The following is a 23,994-nucleotide window of genomic DNA, read 5'->3' as shown; positions in this document are numbered from 1 at the left end:
TAATATTTAACAAATAAATGAAGATAATATTTTTCAACTTCTAAAAAGTAAAGAGGGGAGAAATTGTTGGGAACAACTTGCCTACAGCCTGTCATTTACATAAACTCTTATATTAATTAACCATGGTGAAATAATATAGTGTGGTTTTTTATTCGGTGTTCGGTATTCATATTGTGGCTCGATTAAATCCAGATTCGTACCGGAAACTCTCACATTGGGAGGTAAAAGCACTCTCTAACAAAAGTGGCTTCGTATTCGAGGCTCGAATCCAAAAACTCTGATTAAGGATGAAGGAGTACTTACCAAATTACCATTCCACTACCATCCTTGTTGGTGAAATAATATATGAACGTTCTTATATCAAGTTGTCACTTAATTTTGAAAATTTAAATTTTGAAAAATAATTTTGTGTAGAGGAGTAGGAATTTTTCAGGAAAATTACTGTTTGTAGTACCAACATCACTGTGTACCCTGTTTTCTTCCTTTACTTCTATTTATAATTTGAATAATTAAATACAGTATAATTTCCGATGGCGGCCGGTTTTCGGCACTTGTGATGGTATTATCTTATTCATATTGAACAAGAAAGTAAAATTGTTTATCTTAATATAACCACGAATAGTAAAGTTGCTTTCCAGGAAAGACTATGATCGTTCTTTTGAATGCTCCATTTCCTGATATTTTGTGAAAACAACAAAAAAATGGCTGTAATTATAAAGATACTAATTTTACTGTACGTGCGTTGCACGTGTGCATTACGTTAATCAATATAAAACGTATACAAATTATTAATAAAATAGCAATGGAGATAAAACTAAACGCAATATGTGTTTAAATGATGAAAAAGATATTAGTACATTGATCTAATATATAGCTGAATTCAACATTTTTCGAATGAATTTAGTGTAATTAATTCTATAGTATTTATCATTATTAATATTTTATTATATAAGATACGAATATGCTATAGTGTTGTATCGCATCCAGCATCTCTTTGTAAAGTCTACGCTCATAATGTCATTGTACAAAAAAATATTTCTCCATTCAAAGTTAATCAAAATTATAGCCAAATGAACCTCTTCTTGTGTGAAATAGTTATCCAGATTCTTATTGATTTAACTCTAAATTTTCTTCTTTGCACGCTCATCCATTATCAATTAAAAGTCGATACTATCCTAAACTCACTCTGAATGCACTCTTCTAATAACAATTTTAAAATTTCAAGAGTTCATAATGTTGAGGCCAATTTTTCAAAATTATCGAGGGGAAAATGACCAATTTATAGTTATTTCAAGAGTTCCAAATACATTAGTTTAACTTAGAAGTAAAAAGTTAACTGTAGTTGCAAATTCACATAGTATGGTTGTAGCTTAAATTATTTCTAAATTAACACCATATTAGTTCAGACTTCTAGAAATTTAAAATTAAGATTAAATCAAAACTCTTAAAAATTTAACAGGAAAAAGCGAACATACGTTGCTGATGGATAGTTCATATTTTTAGGTAATCAATTATTGGTAATTTGGAGAGAAAAATACTACTATATACTTTAGAGGCTAAGAATTAAAAAATAAATTTTAATGGCCACGTACTAAACTCCAAAAGAATATTTATAAAAACTGGTCAAATAAGGAAAAGAATTAATAATGTAAATTTTAATTGAATTTGAAGACCTAAATATTAGGATCTTCTTAAATAAAATATTAGTTGATTTTGAAGTCCTAAATATTAAAAAAATAATTAAATGACTATTTTGTCTAGTATAAAATTAACTCTTAAAGGGTAAAAAAGGTGAACGGCATTTCGATAGGGGCTTAATACTTTTAATATAGTATAGACATACATAAATATAGATAATAGGCTTGTATAATTTGTTATAATTAAATATGATATTAAATAATAATTTAGGTGCTTAATTGAACATGAATTAATTACTTTATATGATAAAATAAGAATATTTAAAATACATATTTAATTATTATGCATTGAAATAATTTTAGTTAGACGTTATTGTATTAAATAATTTAATTTTAATTTAATGTATGTGATTTTATATCTCCATTTTTTCATTTTTAATTAGAAATTAATTGAAGTCGCCATTGTTGTCATCTTGATTTTATACGTATTGCACAAAGGATGTATTGTCAATTAGTACAATTTACATAAGGTAAACTATTTATTAATTTTAAACTTCTAAATATTAGTACTTTCTACCTATTTTAATAAGGAAAGATTTAATATGCAAAATTTTAATTAATTTCAAAATCCTAAATATTAGGAAACTAACTGAAGTTACAAATTTGTCCATTATAAAAGTTAAAAAGGGTAAAAGGCGAAAGACATTTACTATTTTCTGGACATATTTACTATATATATATATATATATTGTTTTTACCTATGAGAAATAATTTGGTATATGTCGTTTTTTCCTTTTTTCGATTCACACCCTCGTCCTCCTTTTCTTTTAGCCAAACGTATATTAATAAAACTCCTAAGTAAAAGGATTGAAAATAATGGATTATAACCTAAAAAATATATAAATACTTAACGAAACTTTTGCATAAAATATTTATAGAAATATAATCGGTTAGTGTTAAAAAAAAGAAAAGAGACTCCTATAGCTAAAAGGATTCCAAAGTGCTGATACGTTTCCTAATACTCCTATGACTTTAGGAATTGAAAGTGTTCCATCCAAAGATTTTTACATGTTAACGAAACGTACAATTTTTTTTTTTTACAGATATGTTATATTACATTACACAGCTTAAATAAGGAAGGATTTGGTACACAATCTTTAATTGATTTTGAAGTCCTAAATTTTAGGATGAGTTAAATTACTATTCCTAAATATTAAAAAATAATTAAATTACTACTTTGTCCAATATAAACTTATTTTTTTAAGGGTAAAAAAGTCGAACGACATTTCGCTAAGGGCCTTCGCACTTTTAATATAGTATAAATTCAATAGAATTTAATTTCTATATTCTAACAAGATAAAAGAATTATACAATATTTGGTCACCTTAATCATTATTGTAATTAAATTTCAATAATAAGTGGATGTGATGTCGAACTCCCTTGCACAAATCGAAAAGCATACATGTCTAGCTAGTCCGATAGTCATATACCCTTGACCTTGAGACTATAAAAAAGTACAATAAATACTTTCTTTTCAAATTCTTCGTGCCGCCCTCTTTCACCTTCCATCCAAGAATAGACACAAGGGGCGGATTTACTTTAGGCTAAGCTATGTTCTTCGCTGAAAAAGTCCTATTCATGGTGACCTGGTTGTATTGGGAGAAGCTGTAGGCATTATTGCACGCCAGTCGATTTGAGAATCGGATACTCAATTTAACATTAAAAACTTTTCATACAGGAGGAGTATTCACGGGGGTACTTCAAAACATGCGCGAACCTCGTCTAATGGAAAAATCAAATTCAATGAGGATTTGGTTCATCGAACACGTACACATCATGAGCATCCTGCCTTTCTATGTTCTATAGACTTGTATGTAATTATTGAGAGTGAAGATATTCTACATAATATGAATATTCACTAAATACACAAATAAGTGATATGCAAAAAATAATAATTCTTTATAAATAATATAGAATGACAAGACTTGGTAAATCTATGTTGCTTGGTCCGCTGGTTAAGACACTGCAGTTCTCAAGTTTGGTTTGGGGGTTCGAGCCAAATTAACACAGTTTTGTTCTTTTAAGTTTTACGGTCCCTTAGCATCTTTAAAAATGATTGATATGATCTAAATTGTATTTTTTTTACGCAACGTTCTGCGTACACACAACAACAATAACATATTCAGTATAATCTCACAAGTAAGATATGAGAAGAATAGCATGTACGCAGATCTTACCCCTACCTTATGAAGGTACAGAGACGATTTTCGATTGATCATCCAAGAATCGACACACCAAACACCGAATAAACCAGTAAAAACAAGTGAATGTACAAAAGACATGATATGATCCAACAGTGCAACTATTGAAATTGGCGAAAGACGTGTCTCATCAAGAAATTAGAGATAATGTGGTTTGTTTTGTCCGTCACATGAAAAGCATCCCAAAATACGTACTTGTTTGCATCTGTGCATGTCAATGGGTTTAAACTATCGCACAAGTAACCCATTTCAAATAATCCTGTGCCACAACATGCTACGCCTGCCACTTCAAACCCTGTTTTCCAAAAAATGTACACGGGTCAGGAGACAAAACTAAATACGTAAATGGATAAATGCATATTAATTGAAAAAATTGATTTTCTTCAACAAATTGAAGAAAAGTTGGTTGCATGAAGTGGAGATAGAAAAGATTAATTATTATATAACCTTTTAAGTTGACAAATATAGAAAAACGCAATTAATTTGTAGAAGAACTTTTACCAAAACATTATGAGATTTAAATAAGTCTTGAAGGGGCTAAGCTAATTTTAGGTGCATTATCATCGTTGAATTCAAGAAGAGAGTAGGGTCATATATATATATATATATATGTTCATTTCGCCAACTTGAATTATTATATTGGAAAAGCATAAAATAATAGTACTCCTATAAACTCTTAGAGCTGCTCACATCTCCTAATTAATAACTTACACTTCCACTGTTCCAATTTGTTTGATACAGTTCAAGAGTTAAACTTTTCAATTTTGACCACAAATTTGAACATAGAATCTTTAATTTTTTTTCAAATAAAATTTACATATTCAGAAACTACATCAAAAATACTATAAGTCATAATAATTAATAATTTAAAATATTTAAAAAAATATTAAAAATTTATAATCAAAGAAAAAACTTGTCTAACTCTCGAAATTCGAAATGCATCAAACAAATTGAAACAGAGGGCGTAACCTAAAAAACAAAATAGATAACCTACTATAACAAGTTAAATTACGTACATTGATAATACATTTTATGCTAATGTATATCTAATTTAAATCCTTTAGGAATTATCCTTTCTCGTAGGGTCAAAATTATGTTCTCAAAGGCAAATAACAATGGAAATAAAGTTAATGAAAAGAGTGAAAAGAGGATCCAAATATAGAGAAGCAAAAGAAAACTTACCATAAGAAGAAGGTTTTCTAATCATATGTAGCAAGAGATTATAAGCATCAGCAAAAACCACTCTAATCCCAGGAAGTTCTTTGTTTAGTTTCTGAACTAAACCACCCAACATCACATTAAAATGCTTAGCCACATTATTATATTTCTCATTGCATCCATCTCCATTTCCACTTATATAATTTGTTGCTCTTTCCAAAGGTAAACACCCCATTGGAGGAAGTCCGGTTAAGGAAATTTTTCTTGCTCCCATTTGATAAATTTGCTTTACAAAATTCTGTGCAAGTCGAAGAAGGAAAATCTGAAATTGATCTTCTGTGTATTGAGAGGCACGTCTGCTTTGCATTGAGTAGTAATTCTCTAAAAAATCATTTGTTCCTATGCTTACTAAATATAATGCCTCTTTTATTATGTATTTGGCTTTCTTTTTGCCTGCGTATGCTCTTAGTTTTTTCTGATATTCCTTGTAGTATTCCACTTCCTTCCACAATGGTATCACATCCTACTAAGAAAAAATAGTTGTAATTAGTAACAACGTAAATAATTTTTTAACAATTTAAGCTTTTAGATGAGATGATCACACGCCTCAACATGGTATTAGAGCAGGCAGAGGTCCTGAATTTGAATCTCATTGCCACCCAATATAAATAAGAAATTCCACTTGCACGTGAGAGAGCGTGTTGAAGACAAAATTAAATAAATAAAAATGTGTTCTTTCTAAAAACTTAAACTTTTAAATGAGATGGTCACACACTTCAACACCTTCAAATCTTTTATTAATAATTACCCAACTGCTTCGCATTCATAATGTACATAATTTTAGTAAATCAAGCACGCATACATAATGGAATTTAGCAAATAGTATATATCTCATTGTCACCCAATATAAATAAGAAATTACAATTGCACGTGGGAGAGCGTGTTGAAGACATAATTAAATAAATAAAAGTGTGTTTTCTCTAAAAATTTAAGCTTTTAGCTGAGATAATCACACACTTCAACAACTTCAAATCTTTTATACTAATTATATTATTACCCAACAGCTTCACATTCAACCTAATGTAATTTTAGTAAATCAAGCGCGCATACATAATGGAATTTAGCAAATAGTAATATCTAACATAAAATGATCTAGAAAACACTAGAACTGCTTCATGATTTATTCATTCAAAGAAAAAAAAAAAGTAAAATATAAAATTGGGCGGTCGGCCAAAACTAATTATATTTACTAGTCAATTTTTTTTTTTACAGTAAGTGTATTTTTTTTATATATAATACATACAAAAAAAAAATATTTTATCAATTATTATTTTTCGGAGGCGACTAAACATATATATTTCTCAAGAAAACAAGAAGAAAGAGAAAAGCTTAATTATATTATGGGTTCTACGTGTCCTTCATTTCCATATATATATATATATAACAAAAGGCAGCACGTTTTACGCTTTGAATAAACATTACAATCCCACCTGACGGTCAATGCCAAAAACAGTATCAGTAGAGAGAACAAGCTGATGTCGATATAGAACTCTTACTTATCCGTATTATGTTTATATCAAATCAAGCTATTTAACGACAATAGTAAATTATAAATTAAGTAAAAATACATACTCCTATCTGTTAAGTGATAAATGAGTACATTAAAATTTAAAAAGTTTGTTTTGCAATCGTCAATTTGATGTAAACACCGAATGCGAGTAAATCGTTGATTTGTTGTGTTGCTGATTTGGTGTAAATACCAAATGCGAGTAAATTTTAAAAATGATAGCTCGATGCACAAAGCATCTCGCGTTCACATAGGGTTCAGAAAAGAACCGTATCCCAAGGGATGTGATATAGACAGCCTACCCTAATGCAAGTATTAATTAATGACTGCTTCCATTGCTCAAATTTGTGATCTATAAGTAACACGGTTACAAATTTTACCGTTACTCTAAGGTGTCCTCAAATATAGAGTAACTTTTGATCATAAAAAAAAGGCACATATAAAGGGCAAAAAAGAAAACTTACAAGCACATCAGAAGTGGCATTATCATAACCAGTACCAGCAGAAGCAAAGCAAACTCCCATTGCAAAATCAGATATATCAAATGCCGGATCCAAATAAGCTGGAACAAATGGTCTCAATCCAAAACCCTCAGATATAAAATCTGGCGGAATTCGCCCATTGCAAAACCTCCCAGTTGGTTTTTTACCGTAAAAATCACGACCGTACGGCTCAAAATTGCTCTTTAAAACAGTGGAAATCTGGTTGTTATTCCCTGAATCAACAGAGGAATCACCAAACACTATAATTGCTGGAACTTTTCCTGCCAAAGTTGTAGTCATTAGTAACAAGAATTGACACAGAATAATACTGACGAAAGTGTAAGCCATTGTTTAATTTGTGTTGAGATTAATTTGAGTGGAAATTTGGTGATTTTTATATATAAGTAAATGGAGGGTACGTGGAAAGGTTGTTGAGATCATTAATGACACTAAAATAAATATCGGTAGATAATTTTTTTACTCTTTAGCAGTGAAGAGTCCAGCAAATTAAAGTTTTGAGTGAAGCAATTAATGAGATTTGGTAGAAAAGCATGGAAATGACCGTTCAGCGGTTTTTACTTCTCAGCTATATTGTGTCAGTTTCTGTGGTTCGGCCTTTAATTTTGAATCGGAAAGTGTAATTTTGTCACTCTTATGTGGTTCTTGGTTTTGGATTACTCATATTTAATGCTCCTAGATTATGACAATCTTGCTTGCATATGTACGTTACTGAGTAACTATGTTTGTTCGCATTCTTTAAGAATTTCACTGGACGCGTGAGGGATCCTTCAAAATAATGTATTTTCAGAGATACTCTAACGCAAGTATGGTTGTATATTTGGAGAGTTCGAGTTGTTGGGTTTTAAGCATTAATATGACTTAAAAGAGGGTGAATGGAAAATGGAGGAAAATAGAATTTTTGAGTAAAATTTTAAGTTCCCCTCCCCCGACAAAGAAACATTGTCCTATATTGGAAGAGCAAGAGGTTTTTTATAGGTATATAAGCAATTCTTCTTCTTCTAACTCTTAAAGAGTTGAGAAGAAGGCAAGCCTCGTGCCGTCGTCGTCGCTCGGATTCGGCTTCGGATTTGGTCAAATGATTGATTAATTAATTTTTTGGACCAAATTTATTGTCCCATATTGGAAGAAAAAGAGGTTTTTTATGGATATATAAGCAATTGTTCTTCTTCTAGCTCTTAAAGAGTTGAAAAGAAGGCAAGCCTCGCGTTGTCGTCGTCGTCGTCGCTCGCTCGGCTTCGGCTTAGGTCAAATGACTGATTGATTAATTTTTTGGACCAAATTTAATTGTTAATAGTAAAATATTAACAGAAATGTTATTAAATATCTATTTTATTAACAGAATATTAATATTAAATCCAACGGTCCGTTATCAGTTTTTCGCTTTTCAATTTTGTAACTGAAAATTTACCTACCTCTTAAATTCCCGGTTTATTATTGCATAAACAAGACATTTATGTTATGGCATTTATGCTATGGCCGTTTGCATAAACAGTCATTCTGAAGAGTTGCACCTCTTTAGTTTCTAGCCCAACTTTGGCTATAAATACAAGTCCATTCTCTCATAATTTTCATATGATTTTTTGAGTTTCTCCTCCTTCTTCTGTATTGTTTTAACTTCAAAGAAAGCAACAATAAGTGTGATTTGCTACCAAACTTTGTGTTTGCTGAAACACTGGGGTTTGAAGTATCACTACACCAGTGTGTAATTCGTTCTATCCTGGGAGGAAATAATCCATAACCTTGGGTACTAGGAGGGGATTAAATTCTTTAAGGAAACATTGTGAATGCAGTGGGCTCGGATTAACTTCTATTTCGTTTATATTTTGTTTTTGTTAGTTTATTTTCTCCAGAATTATTTTACAAATACACTTTACTAACAAGCTTAAGGAATTTAATTTGTATTCTGTATTTGTGTTATATTCACTGTTCTGGAGATTAAAACCTTTGTGGTTTTATACTCCGTTAGAGATTAAAATCTACGTGATTTTAACGTTTGCTTGTGTCATTCTTTTACAGAAATGACTAATGATAACGGAAACCAAGCTGTTCCGATGGTGACTACCAATGTGTAACAAGTCGAACAACGGCATTTGCACCGGCAGAGAAACCCAAAAAATTTCTAGGTTAGATTTCAAGCGGTGGCAGCAGAAGATGTTCTTCTACTTGACTACTTTAAGTCTGCAGAAGTTCATTAAGGAAGATGTTCTTGTTCTGCCTGAAGAAACTCCAGAGAATGAACGCTTTCTCGTGATTGAGGCGTGGAAGCATTCTGATTTTCTGTGCAAGAATTATGTTCTTAGCAGACTAGAAGGCGATTTGTATAATGTCTATAGTGGCGTGGAGACGTCAAAAGAATTCTGGATAGCGCTTGAAAAGAAATACAAAACTGAGGATGCCGGGTTGAAGAAATTCATCACCGTTAAGTTTTTAGACTACAAAATGGTAGATAGCAAGTATGTTATTACCCAAGTCCAAGAATTGCAAGTGATTATTCATGATCTCCTTGTTGAAGGTATAAATCAAATTAATACTGATGTTGAAAGTAGTAATTTTAGTATTTTTACTAACAGAATTTTCATTGAAGATCTTGTTATCAATGAAGCATTCTAAGTAGCAGCGATGATTGAGAAGTTGACTCCTTTGTAGGAGGACTTTAAAAACTACTTGAAACACAAACTCAAGGAGATGTCCCTTGAAGATCTCATTGTTCGGTTGAGAATTGAAGAGGACAACAAAGTGGCTGAAAAAGAGGCCGTGGAAACTCAACAATAATGGGAGCAAACATTGTTGAGGATACTTCTCAAAATAAGAGAAAGAAGAAGCAGGCTTCTGGATCGAAAAGCAGCGCAAGCAAGAAGCGGTTCAACCGAAATTGCTATAATTGTGGGAAAGATGGACACAAATATACGGAGTGTCGTGCTCCGAAGAAAGACAAGAAAAAGGGTCAAGCAAACATGGTTGAAAAGCATGAAGATGTTGATGACTTGTGTGCTATGCTTTCTGAATGCAACCTGGTGGGAAATCCTAAGGAGTGGTGGATTGATTCTGGAGCCACTCGCCATGTTTGTACTGTTAGAGAAGCCTTTGCAGCATATACTCCTATTGGACCCGAAGAGACGTTTTATACAGGAAATGTTGCAACCGCCAAGATTGAAGGATTTGAGAAGATCTTTCTGAAGATGACTTCTGGAAAAGTGGTGATTTTGAACAACGTCCTTTATGTTCCCGAGATTAGGAAAAATTTCGTCTCTATTGGGCTTCTTGTTAAGAACGGTTTTAAATGTGTTTTTGTATTTGATAAGGTTGTAATAAGCAAGAACGAAATGTTTGTAGGAAAATGTTACCTCACTGAGGGCCTTTTCAAGCTGAATGTAATGGTTGTTGAGAATAATAATAAAATTTCAGCTTCGTCTTACTTACTTGAGTCAAATGAATTATAACATATACGTTTGGGTTATGTCAATTATAAAACCTTGTATAAAATGATTAATTTAGAAGTATTGCCTAAGTTTGAATGCGACAAATCAAAATGTCAAGTATGTATGGAATCTAAGTATGTTAAACATCCTTATAAGTCAGCTGAAAGGAATTCAAATCCTTTAGACTTAATTCACACAGATATTTGCAACATGAAGTCAATACCTTCTCGTGGTGGAAAGAAGTATTTCATAACTTTTATCGACGATAGTACTCGATATTGCTATGTTTACTTACTTAATAGTAAAGATGAAGCAATAGATGAATTCAAGCAATACAAAAATTAAGTTGAAACGTAACCTAACAAGAAATTCAAAATGATAAGAAGTGATATGGGTGGTGAATATGAATCTCCTTTTGAACAAATATATTTAGAATATAGAATTATTCATAAAAAAACGGCCCCTTACACGCCCCAATCCAGTGGGATTGCGGAAAGAAAGAATCATTCATTAAGAAGATGATGAACGCATTGTTGATAAGTTCTGGTTTGTCATAGAACTTATGGGGGGAAGTCGTTCTTACGGCAAACCAAATATGAAATCGAGCCCATAGCAAAACGCAATCCATTCCATATGAAAAATGGAAAGAAAGGAAGCCAAACTTGAATTATTTTAAAGTGTGGGGGTATTTGGAAAAAGTGCAAGTTCTTAAACTCAAAAGGGTAAAAATAGGACCGAAAACCGTTGACTGTGTTTTCATAGGATATGCGACCAATAGTAAAGCATATCGATTTCTGGTTCATAAATCTGAAAATACCGACGTTCATGATAATACGGTTATAGAATTAGATAATGCTGAGTTCTTTGAAAATATCCGTATAAAAAGGAATGTGAGTCGATTGGTGAAGGATCTAAATGACCTTGGGAAGAAACAAAAGAAAGTATATTTAATCAGGAGGATCCAAGACGTAGTAAACGTCAAAGAACGTCTACTTCATTTGGACCAGATTTTATGACTTTCTTATTGGAAAATGAGCCTTGAACATTTAAAGAAGCTATGTATTATGCGGAATCATTGTTTTAGAAAGAGGAAGTCAATAGTGAAATAAAATCCATATTGAACAACCATACATGGGAATTGGTTGATCTTCCTCCTGGAAATAAACCTTTGGGTTCTAAATGGATCTTTAAGAGGAAAATGAAAGATGATGTCACTATTGATAAATTTAAGGCAAGACTTGTAGTCAAAGAATATAGACAACAAGAAGGTCTTGACTACTTTGATACATACTCTCCAGTTACAAGAATTACGTCCATACAGATGTTAGTAGCATTAGCTGCAGTGTATAGTCTTGAAATTCATCAAATGGACGTTAAGACGGCCTTTTTGAATAGAGATTTGGAGGAAAAAATCTACATGGAATAACTTGAAGGGTTTGTGATTCCAAGTAAAGAAAAGAAGGTCTGTAGACTTGTTAAGTCTCTTTACGGACTAAAACAAGCACCCAAATAATGGCATGCGAAATTTGACCAAACAATATTATCAAATGGTTTTAAGATAAATGAATGTGATAAATGTGTGTACAATAAAAATGTTCCAAATCACATAATCATTATTTGCTTATATGTGGACGATATGCTTATAATGAGTAATGACATTGCCAACTTAAATGTTACTAAGCGTATGCTAAGAGCAAGTTTGATATGAAAGACTTGGGAGTTGCTGATTTAATTTTGGGGATTAAGATCCATAAGACTCCTCAAGGTCTGGCATTGTCACAATTTCATTATATTAAGACAGTACTTGAAAAATTCAAACACTTAGGGTTTAAAGTTGCAAAGACTCCAGTTGACGTGAATCTTGCATTAGCAAAGAACAAAGGCCAAAGCATATCACAATTGGATTATGCTCGTGTGTTGGGATGCTTAATGTACATCATGAATTGTACACGACCAGATATAGCTTGTGCTATAAATAAATTGAGTCGATACACAAACAATCCAGGTCAATCTCATTGTATGGATATGAAACGAGTTTTGGGATATTTAGAACATACCCAGGGCTTTGCTTTGTACTACAGTAAATATCCTGAGCTGATTGAAGGATACTGTGATGCAAATTGGATTACCGATTCAGCTGATTCAAAGTCCACAAGTGGATATGTATTCACTATTGGTGGACGAGCGGTATCTTGGAAGTCGTCCAAACAAACTTGTATTGCCTGCTCTACATTGGAGGCTGAATTCATAGCCTTAGATAAAGCCGGTGAAGAAGCTGAATGGCTCCGGAGTTTCTTGGAAGACATTCCATTTTTGCCCAAACCGTTGGCACCAATATGCATACATTGTGATAGTCAAGCGGCAATTGGAAGGGCTAGGAGCATTATGTATAACGGTAAATCTCGTCATATACAACGAAGACATAAAACCGTTAGGCAATTCCTCTCTAGAGGAATTATCACGATTGACTATGTAAAGTCAAGTGATAATGTGTCGGATCCACTTACAAAAGACCTAACTAGAGAGGTAGTTGAGAAATCATCAAGGGGAATGGGACTATTATTGGCCCAAGAACAGGTGAAGTTTTGAAGAATGACAAATGAACTCAGTCATAGACCAGGTCCATCTTGTAAAGCACTGTCATGATCAACCTACACATGTGAGATGCACGTGAAAGAGATAAGTCCTACTGATCAAGCAGCAATATCTCCTGATTTGATCGAAAAGGTTGCATATTGGATAAGGGGATAAAGTCTCCTCATATGAAGAGAATACAATCCAGATAAAGAGAGTGTTAGAGTTTGATATCTTCAAGGACTCAACTACGATAGAAGATCAGAAATTGAGTCCCAATCAAACTCTGATTTCTAACCTATTAAATGACAGTGATTGTTCTCTTTTACAGGTATTGCACAAACGCAGAAGTTAAACTAAATTGAAAGCAAAAGAGTAAGGCGATTTTGTAAGCAATTTATGTGAGATTTGAGTGTGCACTCCTGAAGCTACTTAAACGAGATAGAAGAACCAGTTCCATTGTGTTTTTTCTTATTCTAGTTCAATTGTAGTAGGTGGTTTAAAGTTGTACCTTTCAGCTTTCATAGAAGCAATTGTATTAGGTACTTTGAGTGTTCAAGTTATAAGCTAACTTGAAGTTGTCGCAACAGTTGAGGCTATGTGCTACAAGGGATTAGAGTTAATCCTTAGGTTTACAAAGAGTTTTTGTAAATGCTGTTTTGGCTCAGTGATTTTAGTGGAAGTTTGGGAAAATCCTACTGAGTAGTAGGTCGTGGTTTTTTCACCTTTTGAGCCAGGTGTTTTCCACGTAAAAATCTCTGTATTCTTTATTTTATGTACTTTTTATTCTGCAAACAGTAGTAGTTAGAACATTCTAGAGAGAAAATTGGGTACCAAACAAATCACCCCCCTCTTGTGTGGTATTGACGTTTAGAAATGTGTCGGATCCACTTACAAAAGACCTAACTAGAGAGGTAGTTGAGAAATCATCAAGGGAAATGGGACTATTGGTTGTCCCAAGAACAGGTGAAGTTTTGAAGAATGACAAATGAACTCAGTCATGGACCAGGTCCATCTTGTGAAGCACTGTCATGATCAACCTACATATGTGAGATGCACGTGAAGGAGATAAGTCCTACTGATCAAGCAGCAATATCTCCTGATCTGATCAAAAAAGTTGCATATTAGATAAGAGGAGAAAGTCTCCTTATATGAAGAGAACACAATTCGGATAAAGAGAGTGTTAGAGTTTGATATCTTCAAGGACTGAACTACGATAGAAGATAAGAAATTGAGTCCCAATCAAACTCTGATTTCTAACCTATTAAATGATAGTGATTGTTCTCTTTTACAGGTTTTGCACAAATGCAGAAGTTAAACTAAATTGAAAGCAAAAGAGCAAGGCGATTTTGCAAGCAATTTATGTGAGATTTGAGTGTGCACTCCTGAAGCTACTTGAACGAGATAGAAGAACCAGTTCCATTATGTTTTTTCTTATTCTAGTTCAATTGAAGTAGGTGGTTTAAAGTTGTACCTTTCAGCTTTCATAGAAGCAATTGTATTAGGTACTTTGAGTGTTCAAGTTATAAGCTAACTTAAAGTTGTCGAAACAGTTGAGGTTGTGTGCTATAAGGGATTAGAGTTAATCCTTAGGTTTACAAAGAGTTTTTGTAAATGCTATTTTGGCTTAGTGATTTTAGTGGAAGTTTGGGAAAATCCTACTAAGTAGTAGGTCATGGTTTTTTCATATTTTGAGCCAGGTGTTTTCCACGTAAAAGTCTCTGTGTTCTTTATTTTATGTACTTTTTATTCCGCAAACAGTAGTAGTTAGAACACCTAGAAGAACCAGGTTCTTCTAGAGCGAAAATTGGGTATCACACAAATCACCCCCCTCTTGTGTGGTATTGGTGTTTAGAACATCAATTGGTCTCAGAGTGGGTTATCCTTGAAGAGGCTAACACTTTAGGAAAAGATCAACATGAGTGCACCACCTGGGAAATGGGAAGGGCAATCCACTGCTAGGCCTCCACTTTTCAATGGTCAGTACTATTTTTCGTAGAAGAACAGGATGAGGGATCACATCATAGGAGAAGACTATGAACTCTGGGACATAGTCACTGATGGTCCTCTAGCAACTACTAAGAAGAATTCTGAAGGAGTGGATGTGCCAAAGACAAGAGCTGACTGTACTACTGAAGACCTGGAGAAGTGGGAAACGAATGCCAAGGTAAAGAAATGGATTGTGTGTGGACTAGGACTATATGAGTATAGTATAATTCAAAGATGTACCACTGCTAAGGAAATCTGGGACACTTTGCAAGTGGCTCATGAAGGAACACCTCAAGTGAAGAGGTCCAGAGGAACACTACTGTATTCTCAGTATGAGAATTTCACCATGAAGGAAAGAGAAACCATCCAAGATATGTATATAACCACACTGACAAATGAACTTAAGTCTCTTGGAAGGATTATTCTTGAAGAAGACAAAGTTGAGAAGATTTTGACAAGGGTTCTGCCAGTCTCTTGGGAAAGCAAAATCACTGCTATTCAGGAATCAAAGAACATTGCTACCCTCAAGTTGGATGAACTAATTGGAAACCTTACTGCCTATGAACTGAGAAGGCAAACCATAAAAATGGATGCACCAAAGAAGGAAAGAAGTCTAGCTCTCAGAATTGCTGAAGGTTCAGATCTGGAGGATGATGAAATGGCTATGATCACAAGAGATTTCAAAAAGTACATGATAAGAGTAAAGGGTTCTTCAAGAGGTACAACCTTCAATAAACCAAGGGCTCCTAAGTAACAGACCAATGAGGGTTGCTACAAATGTAGTAAGATTGATCACATGATCAAGAATTGCCCTCAATGGGAAATTGAGTGGAAGAAGGAAAGGGCTGAACGAAGGAACAGGAAGAAGGAACATGTTCAACCAAAAAGGAACAAAGGATCAACAAAGGCTATGGTTGTTGCCTGGGGAGAAACATCAGATGAGGACTCAGAAGATGAAGCTGGATATGAACAAGCACTTATAGCCATCGAAGAATCAGATGATGAACAAGAGGTTCAAGTGAAGGGAAACATCCAAATATGGTACATGGATAGTGGCTGCTCAAAATATATGACTGGAAGCAAAAACCAGTTCCTTTCACTTGAGGACTTAAGGGGAGACAATGTCTCCTTTGGAAATGGGAAGAAAGGGGAGATCATTGGGGTTGGAAAGGTAGGTAAGACAAACTCTCACCATTGAGAATGTCTACTTGATAGATGACTTGAAATACAACCTGATCAGTGTGTCATAACTATGTGACAGAGGTAACCTTGTAGCATTCACCTCTACTAAATGCTTTGTGATTAACCTTACCACTGACAAGATTGTTTTGCAGGGAAAAAGAGTTAACAATATTTACATTGTAGATTTGTCTACTCTCTCAGAAAATGAACTAACATGCCTAAGTGTGTTGGATAATGATCCCTTCATGTGGCACAAAAGACTTGGTCATGCCAGCCTGAATCAGCTAAATAAATTGGTTTCTAAGGACTTCCTAAACCAGGTTTACCCAATATCAAGTTCAAAGAAGACAAAGTTTGTAAGGCTTGTGCAATGGAGAAGCAGGTAAGATCATCTTTTAAAAGCAATAAAATGGTAAGCACAACCAAGTCGTTGGAACTGGTCCATATGGATCTCTGTAGTCCAATGAGAACCATGAACAGAGGAGGAAAGAAATATGTAATGGTACTTGTTGATGATTATTCCAGATTTACCTGGGTACTATTTCTAACATCTAAAGATGAAGCATTTGACATGTTCACTGCCTTTGTTAGAAAAACTCAGAAATAATTAGGAAATCAACTTGCATCAATTAGGTCTAATCATGGAACTAAATTTGAAAATGCTAACTTTGCTGAATTTTGTGATGAAAATGGTACAGTTCATAACTTCTCTACCCCTAGGACCCCTCAACAAAATGGAGTAGTTGAAAGAAAAAACAGGACTCTTGAAGATATGGCTAGGACTATGCTTCTTTCTAGTAAACTGCCTTATAACTTCTGGGCAGAAGCTGTAAACACTGCATGTTACATTATCAATAGATGCATGACTAGACTTCTTGTAGAGAAGACTCCCTATGAGCTACTTAAAGAGAGAAAACCAAATATATCCCATCTTAGGGCATTTGGATGCAAGTTCTTTGTGCACAATAATGGAAAAGACTCCCTAGGTAAGTTTGATCCCAAAAGTAATGAGGGAGTATTCTTGGGATATTCTTCACATAGCAAAGCATATAAAGTGTTCAATAAAAGAACTTTCTGTGTAGAAGAAAGTGTATATGTAGTATTTGATGAAACTAACATTCTGTCTGAGAGACAGGAACATGAAGATGAAGCCATTGGATTGGTAAAGGATTTGACTGAAGCCTCAACACATGTCAAAGTGGCACTAAAAAAAGGAACAGGTGATGGAACGGGTTCTTCCATCCAGGGAAACCTGACAGGGGGAACTGATCAAAGAGGAATTGAAATAAATCCCCTAAAAGAACTTGTTTATGAACCTGTTCCTCAGCAACAGAACATGGGAGAAACATCTAGCAGAAACCAGTTGGTTGTAAAACCTCACAAGTATCAATGTTCTCATCCTATTGAGAACCTTATCACTGATCCAATATCTGGAGTGAAAACTAGATCACAATTAAAGAATCTGTGTGCTTTTGATGCCTTTTTATCTCTTATTGAACCTAAAAATGTTGTTGAGGCTTTATAGGATGCAGATTGGGTGAATGCAATGCAAGATGAACTTAATCAGTTTGAGAGAAGTCAAGTTTGGCATCTAGTTCCAAGACCCAAGGACAGATCAGTTATTGGTACAATATGGGTCTTCAGAAACAAACTTGATGAAGATGGAACAGTTACAAGAAACAAGGCAAGACTGGTGGTCCAAGGTTACAGTCAAGAGGAAGGCATAGATTATGATGAGACTTTTGCTTTGGTTGCAAAACTAGATGTAATCAGACTCCTCATAGCCTTTGCATCACACATGGAATTCACTCTTCATCAGATGGATGTCAAAAGTGTCTTCTTGAATGGCTATCTGAAAGAAAAAGTGTTTGTAAAACAACCTCCAGGGTTTGAGAGCAAAGAATGTCCTGAGCATGTGTACAAGTTAGACAAGTCTCTCTATGGACTCAAGAGGCCCCAAGAGCATGGTATGAACGACTGTCCAAATTCCTACTGGAGCATGGTTACAAAAGAGCTAAAATTGATAGTACCTTATTCTTAAGGGAAAAAGGTAAGGATCTCCTTGTGGTACAAATATATTTTGATGATATAATCTTTGGGGCCACCACTGATAAGCTAAGTAAGGACTTTGAAAAATTAATGGGGAGTGAGTTTGAAATGAGTATGATGGGTGAGCTTAACTTCTTCTTAGGATTGCAGATCAAACAAAGTCCTAATGGAACCATGATCCATTAGCAGAAGTAAGCAACAGAGCTTATCAAAAAGTTTAAAATGGAAGAATGAAAAAAAATAGACACATTCATTGCAACTGCCACTAAATTAGACATTGATGAACCTGGTTCATCAGTTGATCAAAAGTTGTATAGGGGTATGATTGGTTCACTCTTGTATATTACTTCCAGCAGACCTGACATTGTTTTTAGTGTAGGGCTTTATGCTCGTTTTCAGGCAAATCCAAAAGAGTCTCACTTGACTGCTGTCAAGAGGATACTAAGACATTTGAAAGGCACCACTGATCTGTGTCTTTGGTACCCCAAAGGTAGTAATTTCAATCTAGTAGGATATGCTGATGTTGATTATATAGGTTTTCTAGTGGATAGGAAGAGCACCTCAGGTATGGCACACTTCCTTGGTTCATGTCTAGTGTCATGGGCTACTAAAAAGCAAAATTCAGTGGCCTTATCTACTGCTTAAGCTGAGTATGTTGTTGCTGCCTCTTGTTGTGCTCAATTGCTATGGATCAAACAGTAGCTAGTAGACTTTGGCATTGAAGTTCATTGCATTCCTATATTCTGTGATAACACTAGTGCTATAAGTATGACAAAGAACTTTGTTCATCATAAGAGGACTAAGCACATAGTTGTTAGGCACCATTTCTTAAGAGACAACTATGAGAAAGGTTTGATCTCCATAGAATTCTGTCCTACTGATAAGCAAATTGCTGGCATCTTTACTAAAGCACTAAGTAGAGAAAACTTTGAGAGGAATAGGTTGGAATTGGGAATGATTAAGATCACCTAATAGATCCAGCTCAGATTGCACAAAAAAAAATGAAAAACAAAATTTGTCTAGGAATTCCAACCTTGTGTAAATATCTTGATTAATTCTTACTCAGTTTCATACTTTAATTAGTATACTCCTGTGATATGTGTATATATGACTCACTGATCTCTTACAACATTTTCTCTATTATGACATTTGAAGCATGTTCAAGGGAGTTCTATATGAAGAACCTGGTTCATCAGTATGGGTTTATATGAAAGCTCAGGTATATTTTCTATACTCTGCAAAATTAGAAATATTAATAATTCAATCATGAGAAGAAGTCCTATACTTGTCAAATTCCTAGAAAATTCTATCCGTTGAGCATTGAACCAGTTCCGTCCATCTAGAACTCTAAACCGTGATTTTTGTCTAATATCTTGGGAAAGCCAAATCTATCATTAAAATTCTAGAATTTCAGTTTGATTAGACTTCTATTTGACCCCTAAAAAAGCTGTCGTTACTTATTTAATGTCTAATTCGCTTTAAATACACACTACATCTCCAATCTTCTTCATAATTCTAAAATTGTCAAAAATTCCTCTTCAATTCTAATTGCGCTCTTCTCCAAAATTCCCAAATTCTCTCAAGAAACGAAGAGTCATGTCTAACCCACACGATCATCCTGGTACTCCTCCACCACCATCTCCCTCAAATTCATCCTCATCTACTCCACCTAGTGTATCTCCAAAACTTAGGTTTCGAAGGCAGAAAATGCTTGCTCGAAAAACTGTAGCATCTGGGGCTCTGAGGAAGGTTTTAAATGAAAGGTTGAAAGCTATCCAAGTGAAAGAAAGCCCAACTCCAAAGTTTGATTCTAGCTCTGAGTCTGAATCCTTTCAATCCGCGACTGAGGGAGATGGACATGGGTCTTCTGACTCTGAAAAGACTCAAGAATCTCCTTCTAAGGTAAGTTCTTCTGTGGTTGAAAACTTAGAAACTAGGTTTGTTCTGGTTGGACCCATTAGGGATGTTGAGTTGCCTGAGATGAGTAGAACTGGAGGTAAAAAGAAGTCTGAAAAAGAAAAAGAGAGAAAGGGTGCATGTGGTGAAGAGAGGGAAAAAGGGAAGGAGGCAGTTCTTACTATATGTGGGATTGCACAAGATAGGCTAGATGAGAGTGGCATGAAGTTAGGGAGAAGTGGTTCTGGAGAAGCAGCTGAGGGGTTGGTTCATCTAAGCAAACAAAGAGATGAACCTGTTTCATCTACTGAAGAAACCTTGGCTGACCTACTGAAAAAGGTTGGGGCAAGTTATGACCCAAAGAAACGCAAAGCTACTACACTAAAAGCCCCAAATGTTCCCAAGCCATCCAAGAAAAGAAAAGCCTTATCCCCAACACCTACTGCCTCTTCAGTGCCTAGGGGTAGAGCCATAAGAAGCAGGGTTAAACACAATGACGCTGATATACAAAAGACTTTAAAAGAAAGCAAGAAAAGGAAAAAGGATAAGGGAAAGGGAAAGGTTGCAAAATCCTCAAAGGTTATTGAGGAAGAAGAGATGGAACTGGTCCATCAAGAGAGGGGTACAACAGTGGAGGTTACTACACCCAAGCCTAAGAAACCCAAGACTTCCTCCAAGAAGTCCTCCTCTGTGCATGTAGCTGCTGAACCCACACTAGCCAAGAGGACAAGATCTGTAGTGAAAGCTAAACAAACCAAAGTTTCTGATGATGATGATTGGAGTGAAGAAGAAGAAGAAGAAGAAGAAGAAGAAGAAGAAGAAGAAGAAGAAGAAGAAGAAGAAGAATCTGAGAAGGAACCGGATAAGCTTGCCATTTTTGGCAGAAGAAAAATCTTAAAAGGTAGATTGTTGAAGGACCTGGTGGAACCAGGGATGATGAGATTGGTAGACTCTTTGGCTGCTCAGGGATGGAAGGACATGGTCCTTCAGATGGAAGGTAAGCTAGCTAGAAATGAGTTGATTGAATTTATGGCAAATGCTGCTGTTAAGGATGGAGTTGTCAGTAGCCAGGTGAAGGGAGTTCAAGTGCAGTTTGATGCTGTGAAACTGGGAGAGATTTTGGACATACCCTCTAAAGGGTTTGATGACTATACTAGGCAAAGGTGGCCATGCCTGTACTCCCTCCCCACTTCCCTTGAAATTACCAAAAGGTTCTGTGATTCAGAGAATGTGAATGAAGCCAGAGCTGTGCAGAAAAGTGAGATGAGGCCTCAGCACAAGGTAGTGTTTGAGTTTGTCAACAAGTGCTTATTGCCAAGACAGGAGAGAAGGCACACTGCCAACTACATGGATCTGGTTCTTATGGAATGCCTGGAGAGAGAAAAGCAAATCAACTGGCCTACCCTCATAGTAAAACTACTAGACAGGGTCATAAATGGTTCCAAGGCTCATGCTACCCCATATGGCTTCATACTAACCACAGTTCTGGATAGGCTCAATGTGCCTCTGAAGAAATGGGAAATGGCCTTGAGCAAAGAATACTTTAGCATCAAAACTCTTCTTACTTGTGACTATCCAGTCACTGCCATCCCAGTTGAACCTAGTTCATCCTTGAGGACACCCATCAACAACAAGGTTAGGACTTTGGTTTAGGAATGTGCAACTAAGGATGCTGAAATTGCTAGGCTCAAGGCTCGTGTGGTTGAAGTGGAAGCTGAGAGGGATGGTCTCAGAATTGAGCTTGTAAAAGAAAAGGAGAAAAATGGTGGAATTCTTCAGAACATCCTGAATCTTCTCCAAACTCAACCCTCCAGTTCCTCCAAGCCTTAGGACCCCTAGTTTCTGTCTCCTGAACTAGTTCTAGTACCCCCCCCCCCAATGACCCAGATTAGGGATTTTTCTGTTTTTTTGCTCATGGTTTGGATTTTTTCTTTCTTTTTGTGGATTGTTAGTGGCAGCATATCTCTCTTAATGACAACTGCTATTTTCTCTTGTTCAGTGATTATTCTATCCTTGATAGTTTAAATATGTTTGTTTGATTACTGATGATTGCACCATGATTGCACTTGCAGTTTTCCCAGTGGCCATGAGTACTTATTAAAATTTGGAATTCACACTGTGTATGCAACTTTTCGATGATGCCAAAAGGGGAAATAGATATTGCGCTTTACACATTATTCTAAAATAAGTGATATTTATAACCTAATTAACCTGGTCCTTGATGAAAAGAAAATTTTCTAAGTTTAATGTTGATGGTTAAGCTGAGTTCTTACAGGTTTTTTGATTAGTAAAAAGCACAGAGTTTGTCATCAACAAAAAGGGGGAATTGGTTGTCCCAAGAACAGGTGAAGTTTTGAAGAATGACAAATGAACTCAGTCATGGACCAGGTCCATCTTGTGAAGCACTGTCATGATCAACCTACATATGTGAGATGCACGTGAAGGAGATAAGTCCTACTGATCAAGCAGCAATATCTCCTGATCTGATCAAAAAAGTTGCATATTAGATAAGGGGAGAAAGTCTCCTTATATGAAGAGAACACAATTCGGATAAAGAGAGTGTTAGAGTTTGATATCTTCAAGGACTCAACTACGATAGAAGATAAGAAATTGAGTCCCAATCAAACTCTGATTTCTAACCTATTAAATGATAGTGATTGTTCTCTTTTACAGGTTTTGCACAAATGCAGAAGTTAAACTAAATTGAAAGCAAAAGAGCAAGGCGATTTTGCAAGCAATTTATGTGAGATTTGAGTGTGCACTCCTGAAGCTACTTGAACGAGATAGAAGAACCAGTTCCATTATGTTTTTTCTTATTCTAGTTCAATTGAAGTAGGTGGTTTAAAGTTGTACCTTTCAGCTTTCATAGAAGCAATTGTATTAGGTACTTTGAGTGTTCAAGTTATAAGCTAACTTAAAGTTGTCGCAACAGTTGAGGTTGTGTGCTACAAGGGATTAGAGTTAATCCTTAGGTTTACAAAGAGTTTTTGTAAATGCTATTTTGGCTTAGTGATTTTAGTGGAAGTTTGGGAAAATCCTACTAAGTAGTAGGTCATGGTTTTTTCATATTTTGAGCCAGGTGTTTTCCACGTAAAAGTATCTGTGTTCTTTATTTTATGTACTTTTTATTCCTCGAATAGTAGTAGTTAGAACACCTAGAAGAACCAGTTTCTTCTAGAGTGAAAATTGGATACCACACAAATCACCCCCCCTCTTGTGTGATATTGACGTTTAGAACATCAACTATGACCGAGAACAAGTCATTGTGGCGGTAACTCTACCTAGAAGATTGGAGATACCAAGATCTAGGTTCAAGGAGATCAAATGAAGTCATTAATGATGATTCAGCATTATCAACTAAAATTTTGGTCCATTCTCGTGATGAGACATTGCTCAGTACCAAGGATAATTCATAAGGCTTTTTAATAATTTCTAAATTTGATACGGGGTATATCAAATAGTGTATCTACGGGATGACACATTTAGGAATCACCTATGTAAGTGTGAAGTGTTAGCCGCTTCAAGGAGAATTTTGTAAGGCCAGTTCTCTACGCACTTACGAAATCAGACGGTGTTCATGGCTGAAATGAACACAACAATAAGAACCAAAGACAGTTAAGGGTTGGTTGTGTGACTTATGGTTGTCTAGGTATACACCAAAGTTCGACGGTTCAAAGATATCAAATCTACCGATTAACCAAATATATCCGACATAAGTTCAGTACGAAAACTTCAAAAGGAACCTACTTATCCAGATGC

At 35.0% G+C, this 23,994-nt stretch overlaps 1 protein-coding gene across 1 annotated transcript; it reads right to left on the bottom strand.

Annotated features, from left to right (window-relative positions):
* Positions 1-3,803: 3,803 nt before the first annotated feature.
* Positions 3,804-7,546, bottom strand: LOC104243014 (GDSL esterase/lipase At2g04570-like). The gene is made up of 3 exons (XM_009798135.2): positions 7,088-7,546; positions 5,081-5,579; positions 3,804-4,193 (listed from the first exon to the last, which is right to left on the bottom strand). The coding sequence occupies exons 1-3, from the start codon at positions 7,451-7,453 to the stop codon at positions 4,000-4,002; spliced, it is 1,059 nt and encodes a 352-aa protein (XP_009796437.1). The 5' UTR covers positions 7,454-7,546; the 3' UTR covers positions 3,804-3,999.
* Between the last annotated feature and the right edge of the window lie 16,448 nt (positions 7,547-23,994).

Source organism: Nicotiana sylvestris, chromosome 7 (assembly GCF_000393655.2).
Source record: "Nicotiana sylvestris chromosome 7, ASM39365v2, whole genome shotgun sequence".
Lineage (NCBI taxonomy): Eukaryota > Viridiplantae > Streptophyta > Magnoliopsida > Solanales > Solanaceae > Nicotiana > Nicotiana sylvestris.
This window is presented reverse-complemented; position numbering and strand designations above follow the sequence as displayed.

Excerpts from the sequence above, each read along its gene's own strand:
- LOC104243014 (XM_009798135.2), bottom strand. The coding sequence starts at position 7,453 with ATGGCTTACACTTTCGTCAGTATTATTCTGTGTCAATTCTTGTTACTA. Across the intron at positions 5,580-7,087 it reads ATGCCACTTCTGATGTGCTT|GATGTGATACCATTGTGGAA; the intron begins GTAAGTTTTCTT and ends TTTTCTTAGTAG. Across the intron at positions 4,194-5,080 it reads TAGAAAACCTTCTTCTTATG|GGTTTGAAGTGGCAGGCGTA; the intron begins GTAAGTTTTCTT and ends TTTGGAAAACAG.